Source organism: Setaria italica, chromosome IX (assembly GCF_000263155.2).
Source record: "Setaria italica strain Yugu1 chromosome IX, Setaria_italica_v2.0, whole genome shotgun sequence".
Taxonomy (NCBI): Eukaryota; Viridiplantae; Streptophyta; class Magnoliopsida; order Poales; family Poaceae; genus Setaria; species Setaria italica.
The window spans coordinates 7,015,654-7,029,154 of NC_028458.1; the positions used below are offsets into that span (position 1 = coordinate 7,015,654).

The window sequence follows — 13,501 nt, forward strand, 5'->3', positions numbered from 1 at the left end:
ATGCTGGGGGAAGCGTGATGTGATGTGCGGTGTGGGCCGAGCAATCGATTCTACTGTGTTTTCTTTCGAGTTTCAACACGTTTTACGACTCCCGCCTCATGGTTTGATATGGAAACGGTTACTTTTTGTAATAAAACCCTGCATGCGTTTGGCACCTCTCGTCTATTCCATCGGCAGATTGAAATTTTGAAAGCTCTGTTCATTTCTACGTATGTGGTGTGCGTGTGGCACGATGGGAAATTGGAGTGGTTGTTGGGAGATCATTCTCCGCATGAGCCAATCGTCATTACACGCTGGTGTTCACCATTGCATGGAATATGTCTGCTCCAGTGGTCATTACAAAATGAAACTAACAGCTAATGCTTGCTTAAACAAAGGACCTACGTTTTGGATCGGAGCTAGCATTGGGTCAAACTTGAATCTCATGAGCTTGGAACGGAAGACAGGCAACACTAATTTTGAATTTGGGTAGAGTCAGGAAACGATGCGCAAGTACGCATTTTTTTCTTAAACAAACAATAGTGGAGTCTAATTCGCGAGAAGAATCTATTAAGTCTAATTAATCCATGATTTGACAATGTGGTGCTACAGTAACCATTTGCTAATGACGGATTGATTAGGCTTAATACATTCATCTCGCGAATTAGCACAAGGTTCCGCAATTAGTTTTATAATTAGCTCATATTTAATCCTCCTAATTAGCATCCGAACATTCGATGTGACATTGCTAAAGTTTAACACCTAGTATCCGAACACCCCCAACTCTACTAGGAGTATTTAACGTCATTGTCCTAATTTTATCCTAATTTAGTGGGACGCTTCCTCCAGCTATAAATACTTAAAATATCCGCGGGAATCTGTCATGATCAACGTGACAGCGAGTAATCGTTCTCCTCCTTGATCTGTGATGAATAGCGCATCGTCGAACATGTGGACTGTGTAATAGGCAACCTATCCTGCCGGCAATCAAGCAACGAACCCATGAACCATCGAAGTTTCTTCTTTCTTCTTCTACCGCCCCTGATTGCAAGGAGGTAGTTACTTTTGGCTCAAAAATCATCGAGTCTGAGTGACGGAAAAGAGGATTCCATACGTACCAGCAGATTACCATGCAATGTGCACGCAAGTACGTGCCACAATGGTCATCCAATCATCCAAAGTCAGTCCGTAACAATTTGTGCTGGCGGGTGGAATTAGTACCCAACAACACAAATGGGCCCGAGACCGCCGGGCTAGTGTCCACTAGCACAGATAGCTCGGACGCTTAGGTAGTCCGTTATCACAGAGCCCTCTACATCTTATCTATTTCCAGGGAACAAGGAGAGCTACCTATCCTTATCTTTATTTCATCTCCAGGAGCGAGGCGATCGGCTTTGGCAGGGGGCCGCTTCGGCGGGCGGCCGCGCGGGAGAGGTGCCGGCACTCGGCAGGTGGCTCTAGGTGTGTCGGCGGCCGGTGGGCAGCTCCAGGAGCGGCGACGGCCGGTAGGGCAGCGGGCGGCTTCCAGTGGGGTGACGGGCGGCTCCAGGAGCCGTGGCGGGCTGCTTGCGCGGCTTCGGGGTCTCTAGGTGGACGGCGGCGACGGGCAACAGTCTCTAGGAGCGGGCACAGCTGGGCGGCGTCAGCGGTGGCCGCGGGTGCTGGCGGTGGGCTTTGACGACGAGCGGTGGGCGCAGTTGCGGTGCTGCTTTTTTTTAATCCAAAAATATCTGTGCTGGCGGCCTACCTAACCACCCGCCAGCACAAATTGTAACTGTATTGGCGGGTGGACATCCGCCACCCGCCACCCACCAGTACAGAGACTATTTATGCTGACAGTGAGTTGCTGGTGGCACAAACCGGTTTTGCCCGCTAGCAAAAATGGATTGTGGCGTAGTGTATGCAATAACTTTGATTTACACGCTAGTCAATCTGGAACAGGAATTTCCGGTCAGAATCCTGGGAACATAGAAGTCTTAACAATGTGGGGGCCAGCTGATCGCCGTGGTGACCGTGCTGATTTAGGACATTCATATCAGCAACAGCAAACCATCCAGCCGACGGGGATGCACGGCGCAATATTTGTTTTTAGACAATGGCACGGCACAATATCTGGCAAGGCCAAAGGTCAGCTTCATGGATCAAATTTGCGGGTGCCAAAAAAGATCCAGGAGAGAAAGTCCAACGCTTGAAGCCTCACTCACTCATCATGGTTCTCTATCGCACTGGAACTTATCGCGGAGCGATCCGTGCGTGATCCGTCACCGGACGGCAACACCTCCGTCTCGCTCGCTCGGGCGGCACGAGCGTGACCTGGCCGCGTGCGAGGACCAACGAGCCTCTCGCTCTCCGCGGCATTACAGCGTCCTCATTGGCGGCTGCTAAGTGCTAATTGCTATGGTCGTCCAGGCAGCCTCCAACGTCCGGAGTCAAAAACATCTCGATCGAGCAGTTAGAGTGAGCGGTTGGGCCCTCGACGACGGACGCACATGCCTCCCACGGCGGGTGGTGCTCGCTCGTGCCGTTCGGCGGGCGCCGCCTCCCCCGTACTCACCTGCCCGTCTCTCGCGGTTCACGGTTCACCCCTCGTCGCCGCCGGCTCTTGCCCTTGGTGCCCACAAAGTTGACTGCGCCTCTTGCTGCCGGCTCGCCGCGCGCCCACCGCGGTTCCGCCGTTTCGCCACATTCTATCGGCGCAGCGCGGTTGTATGCATCTCAGCCTCTCTACGCTAGTGCTGCGAGAGCTAACGCGCGACTTCGTTCCGTAGGGGGTGAGCTAGACAGAGTAGCCACGCGCCCACGCCCCGCCCACGCGCCCGGGCAGGTGGCGCCGAGAGCCCGAGACCACTTACCCGAGACGCAAGTCCGATCGGAAACAGAACCGTGCCGTTAGTTTAGTCCTCGGCCACATTATGTTAATGGGCCGTTTGGATAATAGCCCGTTAAAAAGACAGACCTAGGGCGGCGTTCAGGGCCTTTTCTAATGCACGGGCTTCCACACCCAAGAAGAGCCCGCGCCGGTTTCACGAACTATGCCAGCCCAGTTTCATTCCAACCACATCTTTTTTTCCTCTCCCTCTCTCTCTCTCAACAAAAAGAAAGACTCAAGAGAGATCGATGATGATGGGCAGCAGGGCAGACTGCAGAGTGCCACTGCACACGAGTGAGGCTGATCCGATGTCGATGGCCGCGATGGGGTGGCGCCGATTCCTACGATATTTTCGCGGAGCCGGAGCTCAGCGCCGCGGATCCACTGGAGGAGTGCGAACAACGGCTCGAGTTGTCTTGTCTGAAGTCTGAAGGAAAGGATCAGCCGTGCCGTGCCGGGATGGGCCACGGCTCGTTGCTTTATCCTGCTTTTGCGTCTCTTTGTGCGCCTCACTCAAGTGGATTGGCCGCTCTTTTTATAAAAAAAAGTGGATTAGGCATTACAGGATTTTTTTAGGGCTTCCCGAGCTGAACGATGATGACATTTGACAAAAAATACAAGGAACGCATCGGCCAAATACAAAAGCTGTCACATCTAGCTTAGCGCAGAATGAGCAAAAAAGTATACAATTGTAAGCGGAGACTAAGAAGATCTTGACGCTGACCTCCTAACAAAGCCCAGCAAGCAAAGAGCCTGAGTAAAAAGTGACTCACAATTACGATTAGCCAAGATGTCTGAATCCGAAATTTAGACGATCGTACGTGGCTCCAATTTTTACTAGTCTACGTAAACTCCACTTCGGAAAAAAGTGTAAACTCCAAATTCTTTTATAGTAAAAAACAAAATACAAAAATTTAGCCGAACTCATCCCCTCGCGCCCTCGCCGGCCTTCCCCACGCTCCAAGTCCAAGTCCACAACCACCCCGCTGTGCCCGCTACCCGCACCCCAACTCCAACTCCGGCACCAACCCCAGTTAGGGTGGATCCAGAACGAGACCGCGTCTCGAGCTGAACTGCTGATTCACACCTCCTAAATCTCTTTTTCTTTAATTAAGATCATAGTTTTTTAACTAAGGGGGTGTTTGGTTCCCTTTGCTTATTTTTAGCACATGTCATATCGAATGTTTAGATACTAATTAGAATTATTAAACGTAGACTATTTACAAAACTCATTACACAGATGGAGGCTAAACGGCGAGATGAATCTATTAAGCTTAATTAATTCATCATTAGCAAATGGTTACTGTAGCAATATATTGTCAAATCATGGACTAATTAGGCTTAATAGATTCATCTCGCCGTTTAGCCAACACTTATGTAATGGGTTTTATAAATAATCTACATTTAATACTCGTAATTAGTATCTAAATATTCGATGTGACGGGTGTAATAAATAAGTAAAATAACCAAACGGCCCTAAATACTAAATACTAAAGGGGCTACATGGGCTCGGCAGCCCGGGCCCTATTTCCGCCGTCCCCAGCCAAAGATTCCGAGCCGCAACCGCAAATCGACGGAGCACCGGAACAGCAGCAGCAGCGCCGGTGCCGTATCCTTCACTCGTTCCGCCCTGAAACGTACCCCAGATCTACAAGCGACCACGGCTTCCCATTAATACCCACTCCCGCGATTCCACCTTGGACCAGCCGTTGTTGCTTCCTTCCTCGCAAAAAACGGATAGAATAAACTGCCGTCCTTGCTCCGATCAGGCGGCGGATTCGACTGCCCTGGGCTCGATCCGGCGTGCGTGCTCTCGCCTCTTAGGGTTCGCTGTCCCTAGCGCGTCTTCGCCGGGAGCGGTCCATGGCCGGCGCGGAGTGCGGGGAGGAGGCCGCCGCGCTGGAGCAGGGGCTCCTCGCTCCGGAGGTGAGTTGACTCGGCCGCTTCGGTTCTCCGTCCGGCTGGGCTTCCCTTACTTGGATGCTTTGTGTACTTGTGTTTAGTGATGAGTTGCGGCTCTCGATCTGTAGGATATTTTGGTGAGATTTTAGTCTATTTTAGGGAAAAAGGTTCATACCTTGGCGGTGGCGCACCGAATTTGGAGTAACTTGAGTGGAACTTCCTGATCGATTTAGTACACAATTCTTAAGAATAGCCTTGCATACCGCCACTGCCCACCACTGCGTTGAGCTTTCAGTATTTACTGGCGAGGAGTCATGGGTAAAATTATGGAATTGCAATTGTAGTGTTAATTATAAGCTTCTAAATCTCCTTTTTTTTCCCTTCACTTAATTTGCTTGGTAAGTTGGTATAAATATCTTAGCCTAAACAATTTGTCTTATTGGCTCTTTGAACTCATGGGCGGGTTAAAAAGCTTCCTGTTCCAGGGTATCACTGTCGCTTTTCTTTAGCTGATGGAGCTATGACCCCATAGTGCCAGCATATCAATGCTGTTGAAAGTAAAATCTGAACAACACTCTGGATTCAGTCTTACTTAATAAATGTGAAAAAGTCATATTGGCTTAAATTTAGTCAAGTAGAGAAGTGTAGTCAGAAACCAAACCCATTGACTTCTTATTGTTCTTTCGAGTGAAGTCTTTGCAACATCGTATGATGAATTGACCACTTGCATTTGTAGTCAAAGTTCCCTCTTGCCAGTTAGTACTCGTACCATTTGACAAAAATTATACATGGCACAATAACATGATCTTGGTTTCAGGAACCAAACCAACTGATATACACCGGAGATGGGTCTGTCGACTTTAAAGGAAATCCTGTTGTGAAGGAAAGAACTGGTAGATGGAAGGCATGTCCATTCATATTAGGTAATTATTTGGAGTAAGCTCACTAAGTGTGCAAGTGCATTTTTCTGTTTAGTTCCCTTATAACTTGTTATTAACTATCGCTGTCAACTTAGGTAATGAATGCTGTGAACGGCTGGCCTATTATGGCATCTCTACAAACCTTGTTACTTACTTGACAAAAAAGCTACATGATGGCAATGCCTCTGCTGCTAGCAATGTGACTACATGGCAGGGGACGTGTTATCTGACTCCCCTTATTGGAGCAATCCTGGCTGATGCATACTGGGGGAGGTATTGGACAATTGCAACATTCTCCACAATATACTTCATTGTAAGTCATCTTTGCTCTGAAGTGCCATGGTACATTCTATGTTGATGCTCAGATAAACACCCCTCCAAGGCACACGGATGACCCATGGCACTGCCCTGAACCCACACACGAAAAGAAAAGAAAAAATGCCTAATGATGTAATTTGTCAACTCTTAACATGGATGTTGGAAAGGTACATGCGAGTAATGCGTTATTTTTTTAACTAATGAATAAGCCCTCAAATTTCTGCGTAATGGCTACTAGCTCTTGCTTAATATGTTAGACCATAAACGAAGTGTTAAATTCAACTGATCCTTGTATAACCCTTTTAGTTTGTTATGTTTTAACTTGACATCATCTTTTAATTGTAGGGAATGGGAATCCTGACTCTTTCAGCATCGGTTCCTATGCTCATGCCTCCATCCTGTGAAGGATCCATTTGCCCACCAGCAAGCCCTTTGCAGTATACTGTCTTTTTTCTTGGTCTTTATCTGATTGCCCTGGGTACTGGTGGAATTAAGCCATGTGTCTCGTCCTTTGGAGCGGATCAATTTGATGATACAGATCCAGCTGAACGAATCCAGAAGGGGTCTTTCTTTAATTGGTTCTATTTTTCAATAAACATTGGTGCTCTCATATCAAGCAGCTTTCTGGTTTGGGTCCAAGACAACGTAGGATGGGGGCTGGGCTTCGGCATTCCGACAGTATTCATGGGGTTGGCAATCATAAGCTTTTTCTCTGGCACTTCAATTTATAGGTTCCAGAAACCAGGAGGTAGTCCTATTACACGAGTATGCCAGGTGGTTGTTGCCTCTTTGCGCAAGTGGAATGTACATGTCCCAGAGGACAGCTCCCTCTTGTATGAGCTACCTGATGGGGTGTCAGCAATTGAAGGGAGCCGACAATTGGAGCACACCGATGAACTCAGGTATGTCTCTTTATGTGATGCAGTTCTAAAGCATATAACCTAGCATCACACCACTATCCAAAACGTTTTTAATTGTTAAATACTATTGCTATAGGTTTTTATTAGTTGCTAAATCAGTCCGTTGTTTTGTGGTCAGGTTTTAGTTTGGCTCAACTGCAACTTATAAGCTCTGTAAACCTTTTGCTTTGTTGATTTGCCAAGTAACATATTCCAACTTAAATTTGTTTCAGATGTTTGGACAAGGCTGCTACAATTACTGATGTTGATGTGAAAACAGCTGACTTGACTAATCCATGGCGGATATGCACTGTCACCCAGGTGGAAGAACTGAAGATACTGTTAAGGATGTTCCCCATCTGGGCAACAACGATAGTATTTTCCGCTGTTTATGCTCAGATGTCCACAATGTTTGTGGAACAAGGGATGGTGCTTGACCCATCTTTGGGTTCATTCAAGGTTCCTCCAGCATCTCTATCCACTTTTGACACGCTAAGTGTCATTGTATGTGTCCCGATCTACGATTACATTCTGGTCCCACTAGCTAGGAGATTCACAGGCAATGAGAGGGGCTTTACGGAGCTGCAGAGGATGGGCATTGGCCTGGTAATCTCCATTATAACTATGGCAGTAGCTGCAGTCCTCGAGATCAAGCGGCTGGCGATCGCCAGGGACCATGGCTTGGTGGATCAGAACGTCCCAGTCCCACTGAGCATATTCTGGCAAATCCCGCAGTACTTCTTGGTTGGTCTATCAGAGGTGTTCACGTTCATCGGGGCGCTCGAGTTCTTCTATGATCAGTCACCAGACGCCATGAGAAGCCTCTGCAGTGCACTTCAGCTCCTCACAACAGCATTCGGGAACTATCTCAGCACTTTCATTTTGACTATGGTCGCCTACTTCACAACAAGGGGAGGTAACCCTGGATGGATTCCAGATAACTTGAACAAAGGGCACCTCGATTACTTCTTCTGGCTCCTTGCTGGTCTCAGTTTTCTGAACTTGGTCATATATGTCGGCTGTGCTGGCAAGTACAAGAGCAAGAAAGCAGCTTGAGTTCTGAAGGTCAGGAGCTGGATGGTGCCATGCGTCCATGTCATCGTGGACAGTGCACTTCAAAAATCTGCATATATGTTTCCCACAGCATTAACTCTAGCCAAAGGATCTATAATTGTTCCCACTTGCAAGCTTCTGTTTCTCATTGTAGTCGGATACTTGATTCTGCATTCATACTTTTCCTTTCTGTATATATTATTACTTGCATGAAGTTGTTGCTCAATGTAGACAATCTCATGTGCCTCAACTCTGATATCAGCAAGGATTTAAATTGCTGGTATTGTGTTAACTCTTTGTACGCATCAATGTGCTGGCTGAACACAAGCAGGGCCACATTCTGTAATGGCACGTGCTGAGTTCATGAAGGGTCTGTGAATTGTAACTTGATCGGCGTAGCTGAGTAGCTGGCCGGTGTTTGCCCAGTTGTTTGTGTCTTTTAGCAGCCAGACATTTGCCTGCCGTGTTTTTTCCCTGGTTTCATTCCGGAAGGTTGATTGCTGGAAGGCTGGAAGCTGATCAACCATGCAGGCTGATGTCCGAATCAGTTGAGCACATCAAACAACACCTTGTTTGTGGCTATGTGCTACCCTTTGTCTGCTGTTGCCGGCATCTGCAGCTCTGCACGATCCCGGACCTGAACAAACATCAAGCTCGCGGTCAGCCGCGAGCCCGCGACCCACATCCCCAATCGGCCCCGCCTATCTCTACTGAGAACAAGCAGATCGCGCCCAGATTGAGCATCTGAGCTGTCTGTTGTTTGTGTTGCCGCGTAAATTTCAGAGCCTGTTATTTCTAGATGTCAGCTTTGACCGACGCGGGGTCCGTCTGTTTCTTCCACGAACCGGTAGACGGGACTGCCGTGCGGACAAACCTGTAATCCTGATCCTGTGGTTGGCTGATGATTGACTAGCCTTTTTTTTTTGCCTGTTTGAGTCTGACGACGTGAAGGGAGCATGGGAGCACGATGGGCATGGAGAGCTACCTGCGGCGGGGAACGTGTGGCGATCTCTCTTGTCCGACCACCGGCCCGTAGCTTAGGGTCGTCCCATGACCATCTGATGATCTGAACGCATACTAACCAACCAATCACTAAAGCGACTCGTGGGTGTTTGGATACGAGGGGCTAAACTTTAGCAGGGTCACATCGAATGTTCGAATGAAGACTAAACATGAGATAATTACAAAACTAATTACACAGATGGAGTCTAATTCGTGAGACGAATCTATTAAGCCTAATTACTTCATGATTTGATCCATCGTTAGCAAATCGTTACTGTAGCACAACATTATCAAATCATGGACTAATTAGGCTTAATAGATTCGTCTCACAAATTAGACTCCATCTGTGTAATTAGTTTTGTAATTAGACTATGTTTAATACTTCTAATTAGTATCAAATATCCGATGTGACGGGCACTTAAAAGTTAGCACACCCCTAAATCCCTAAATGATCTCCCATCCCAAGGATATTATTGTTAACTTCAGTCGATTAGTGAAGTAAATAATCTTCTTTCAGCCCCAGCAAATGCAGTGGTAACCGAGTTCGCCTTTCGGCCCTCGTCTGGCGAACCTGCAGGACAGGGTGTGCGTACGTAGACGCTGTCACGTTGACTCGTGTACCCGACAGAAAAACCATGCTAACCCGCGTCTTCCATAAAGAAAGTTCAGCTCAAGCAAAGAAAAAGGAGGTCAAGGAACTTTCGAGTTCAACATGCCAGCAACATCAACGCCGCCGCGCAGGCCGCACGTAGCGGAGCGGCCGAATAATTGTCACGCCGGCCGCCGGGAATCGCGTCGACCCGCCGCGCGCTTCTTCTAGTTCTCGAGCCACATCTTCTTCCTCGCCCAACCACTCGGTGTCCAACGGCAGCCAGCTGCCTGCCATTGTCACCGCTCTCCACCCATCTCCCCCTCGATCGTCCGCGTCTCCCTTCGCCATATAGAGCCAGGATTATTTCAAACCTGAGGCGTGTGTGATATACATCTTGTGCTAGCTTGGCTCGCGAGCAACTTGGTGATTTGCTGCTGATCCACCGTGGTTGCTGCCGCTTCTCGGATTGAAGTTTCAGGCCGGCACGCCAAGATTTGAGGATGTGGTGTTGCAGCGGCGCGGAGGAGGAGCCCCTGGCCGTCCCGCCGGCCGGCAACCCGGCCTACACGCCGCCGCGAGCACCAGGTTCCTTCCTCTCCTTCGCTTTGTTTCATTTCCTTTTGCTCTAGTGGCTTCATGGCACCCTGCTGCTTGATCGATCAACATCATCATCCACGGATAATGAGATGTGACAGCAATCTCACCGTGCGCATTCGCTCCTTGTTGCCATGCCCATGCGTAACGCGCAGCAGCCCATCCGAGAGGGCCGAGCATGCCGAGGCCCGGCGCGGCGTCGGCGGCCAAGGTGCTGCCCATCGACGTGCCGGCGTTCCCGCTGTCGGAGCTGAACCGCCTGACGGGCAACTTCGGGGACAGGGCGCTGGTCGGGGAAGGCTCCTACGGCCGCGTGTACCGCGCCAAGCTCGGCACCGGGGAGGCGGTGGCCGTCAAGATGTTCGACAACGGCGGCTCCTCCGGGCAGTCGGAGGCCGAGTTCTGCGAGCAGCTGTCCGTGGTGTCCCGGCTCAAGTGCGAGCACTTCACCCAGCTGCTGGGCTACTGCCTCGAGCTCAACAACCGGATCGTGCTCTACCAGTTCGCCACCATGGGCTCCCTCTACGACATACTCCACGGTATGGACGGCCGTGAATGGCACGGGAACGCACGTTAGAAACCACACACCATTACGGCACTGAGATATCGATTGCATTGCTTCGCAGGGAAGAAGGGGGTGCAGGGGGCGGAGCCGGGGCCGGTGCTGACGTGGAGCCAGCGCGCCAGGATCGCGTACGGGGCGGCGCGGGGGCTGGAGTACCTGCACGAGAAGGCGCGGCCGTCGATCGTGCACCGCGACGTGCGCTCCAGCAACGTGCTGGTCTTCGACGGCCACGACGCCAAGATCGGGGACTTCAACCTCACCAACCAGTCCCCCGACTCCGCCGCGCGCCTGCACTCCACCAAGGTGCTCGGCACGTTCGGATACCACGCGCCCGAGTATGCGATGACGGGCCAGCTGACACAGAAGAGCGACGTGTACAGCTTCGGCGTCGTGCTCCTTGAGCTCCTGACCGGGAGGAAGCCCGTGGATCACACCATGCCCAAGGGGCAGCAGAGCTTGGTCACCTGGGTAGACTCCATTTTCCATCCAGCATCTGTTTCAGAGTACACGCACGGTGCCGTTCGTCTCTCGGGTCAGTTAAAACAAGTTGCCTGAAAATTCTGTTCCAGGCCACTCCAAGATTGAGCGAGGACAAAGTGAAGCAGTGTGTGGACCCCAAGCTGAAGGACGACTACCCGCCGAAGGCCGTGGCAAAGGTACGCAACGCCGCCGTTGAACACGGCATCTTTCCCTGCGCTAGCATCGCCTGGCTCGCATCTGCTTGCACTCTTCATGATGATCGTCCTGTTGATCCGTTTGAGTTGCTCCTCTGCGCAGCTCGCGGCGGTGGCGGCGCTGTGCGTCCAGTACGAGGCCGACTTCAGGCCCAACATGACCATCGTCGTCAAGGCCCTGCAGCCCCTCGTGACTGCTCGGCCTGGAGGAGATCACCCGTAGCCTAGATAGACAGTGCGGCATGTGCATGTTCCTGCCAGTCATCCTGTGCCAAACTGCAATCGAGCGGTTTTTTGAACTTTTTGTACTTCACGTTTACGGCGCTGTAGTCAAATTGTTGTCACAAGAACGGCCTGCTTGGCCAATCTAAGAGAGTGTAAACGAACCATTTTACTTGTAAAATCTGGAAATAATCTATCGCGAATTCGCACTTAAAACAGGGCAGTATTCATAGGTGGCTCCAACACGTCACCTATTTCGATGATCGCGGCTCAGAAATTCTACCTCCAATTGCAGAGTTGAAAATCCAAGTCCAAACCTGGCAACACGAAAAGCTAAAAATTCTTGGAAACTCAGAACGAAATTACAATCTTATGTGCCGGCCTGCCGGGGCTCTACTACAAATCTGGAACAAAAAACATTTGGCAGAACGAACAAGATTCGAGGCCCATGAGCCCAACTAAACCTTACACAAGTCACGCTTGAATCAGGCCCAGTCGCCGGCTCTCCTTCCACCTGAACCTTTGTCCGTTTCCCTCTGCTCAGTTGTCAGCTCATCTGCCACGCCCGCCCGTCTTCTGTTGCCGCAGTCAGGTCGGCCGGCGACAGACAAAGCGAGCTGCTTTGCTAATGCACGCGAAAGAACGTCAGCGAGATCATGTCATGGGCTCATGGCCGCGCCCATCGCAAACGGGATCCGGACACGAGCATCTCAGCATGGGCGTACGGCATTGGCATGGCGCCGCTGCCGCCATCCTCCTCTGCTCTATCCTGATAGATCCAGAGTTGCCGTCGACACGCTGGCCGGCGTGCGCCTGCGCGGGGGGAACCAGTTAAAAATTCCTGCAGATCTACAGAATGTCCCCCCACAAATTACGGGAGAACTCGCTAGAAGGCGCTGGCCGCCGTGCTGGGCCGGGCTGCCTCGGTTTCCCCTCTTCTTCCCCGAGCTCGGAGGCTCGGAGCGTAGCCGGATGGGGCGCACGTGCGCCCACGTGCCCGTCACATGCCCGTGTCCTCAAGTGGAAAGCCCCATGCCCCCATCCCCCGAGAAGGAAAGTCACGGAGCCAGCCGCGGCCCCCGAAGAAAGAAACGTTCCTCCGACAGCTTCGGTAAAATTGATACCTAAAAACACTTTTAGCATAGGAGAGAGAAAGAGTATACGTAAAATTGATACTCCAACGTTGCCTTCTCCAACAGTATACGTAAAACTGAATACCTATATTTCACCAAAGGACTAATCCGCAAGTGGAATCTTTTTTCAAGGGCTGATCTGCAAACTTATCTCCTCCTTTTCCCTCACCTCTTCTTCCTCCTCACCCCGCGCCGCTCCTCTCCTCTCGCGGCAGCAGCGCCGCTGCTTCCCTGCTCTCCTCCACCCCCGGACCGAAGTCGGCCACTTCTCCTCCACCAGCCTCTGTACAAATCGCAGCCGCGTCCATGTTGCTCCAACGGCGGCCGGAGATGCGCGAGCTCGCCTGCGCGGCGGCGCTCATCCGCCCGTCCCCGTGGCTGGATCCGCGAAGCTTGCTCTCGCGGTGGCGCTCGCCCGCCCTCCCCGTAGCAAGGCCGGCGGAGTTTTGCCGCGTGCGCCGGGGCCTCGAGAAGGAGGGGGGGAGGCGGCGAGGAGGCCAAATCGATGAGCAGCGCCCCGCCCGCCACGCTGATCAGGTGGCGCGGCTAGCCTCCGCGGGCGGGCCTGGCCCAACGAAGGGGCATGTTCGCGACCTGAGTAGTGTGGCCCCAAGGAGCGGCTGCCGGGTAGCGCAGCCCGGATCCTACACCTCGGGGCAGCACAGTGTAGCTCGAGGCGCAGCGGCTGAGAGGTGCGGAGGCCATCCCGCGTGCTGGCCGAGGCCTGCGGTAGCTCGACACGGTGCTCGAAAGGCTAGGGTCCGCTGCTGCCTCTCTCT

General features: G+C 51.4%; 2 protein-coding genes across 2 annotated transcripts; both read left to right on the plus strand.

The window, feature by feature from the left end:
* Positions 1-4,482: 4,482 nt before the first annotated feature.
* Positions 4,483-8,365, plus strand: LOC101774298 (protein NRT1/ PTR FAMILY 8.3). The gene is made up of 5 exons (XM_004981899.4): positions 4,483-4,774; positions 5,568-5,673; positions 5,766-5,983; positions 6,334-6,890; positions 7,121-8,365. The coding sequence occupies exons 1-5, from the start codon at positions 4,712-4,714 to the stop codon at positions 7,941-7,943; spliced, it is 1,767 nt and encodes a 588-aa protein (XP_004981956.1). The 5' UTR covers positions 4,483-4,711; the 3' UTR covers positions 7,944-8,365.
* A 1,297-nt stretch (positions 8,366-9,662) lies between these two features.
* On the plus strand, positions 9,663-11,803 carry LOC101774706 (probable protein kinase At2g41970). Its single transcript, XM_022823128.1, has 5 exons — positions 9,663-10,119; positions 10,284-10,667; positions 10,755-11,161; positions 11,263-11,349; positions 11,471-11,803. Exons 1-5 carry the CDS (start codon positions 10,035-10,037, stop codon positions 11,588-11,590), a joined length of 1,083 nt encoding a protein of 360 aa, XP_022678863.1. The 5' UTR covers positions 9,663-10,034; the 3' UTR covers positions 11,591-11,803.
* The last annotated feature ends 1,698 nt before the right edge of the window (positions 11,804-13,501 follow it).

Excerpts from the sequence above, each read along its gene's own strand:
- LOC101774298 (XM_004981899.4), top strand. The coding sequence starts at position 4,712 with ATGGCCGGCGCGGAGTGCGGGGAGGAGGCCGCCGCGCTGGAGCAGGGG. Across the intron at positions 5,674-5,765 it reads GGCATGTCCATTCATATTAG|GTAATGAATGCTGTGAACGG; the intron begins GTAATTATTTGG and ends CTGTCAACTTAG. Across the intron at positions 6,891-7,120 it reads GAGCACACCGATGAACTCAG|ATGTTTGGACAAGGCTGCTA; the intron begins GTATGTCTCTTT and ends AATTTGTTTCAG.
- LOC101774706 (XM_022823128.1), top strand. The coding sequence starts at position 10,035 with ATGTGGTGTTGCAGCGGCGCGGAGGAGGAGCCCCTGGCCGTCCCGCCG. Across the intron at positions 11,162-11,262 it reads AGCAGAGCTTGGTCACCTGG|GCCACTCCAAGATTGAGCGA; the intron begins GTAGACTCCATT and ends ATTCTGTTCCAG. Across the intron at positions 11,350-11,470 it reads CGCCGAAGGCCGTGGCAAAG|CTCGCGGCGGTGGCGGCGCT; the intron begins GTACGCAACGCC and ends TCCTCTGCGCAG.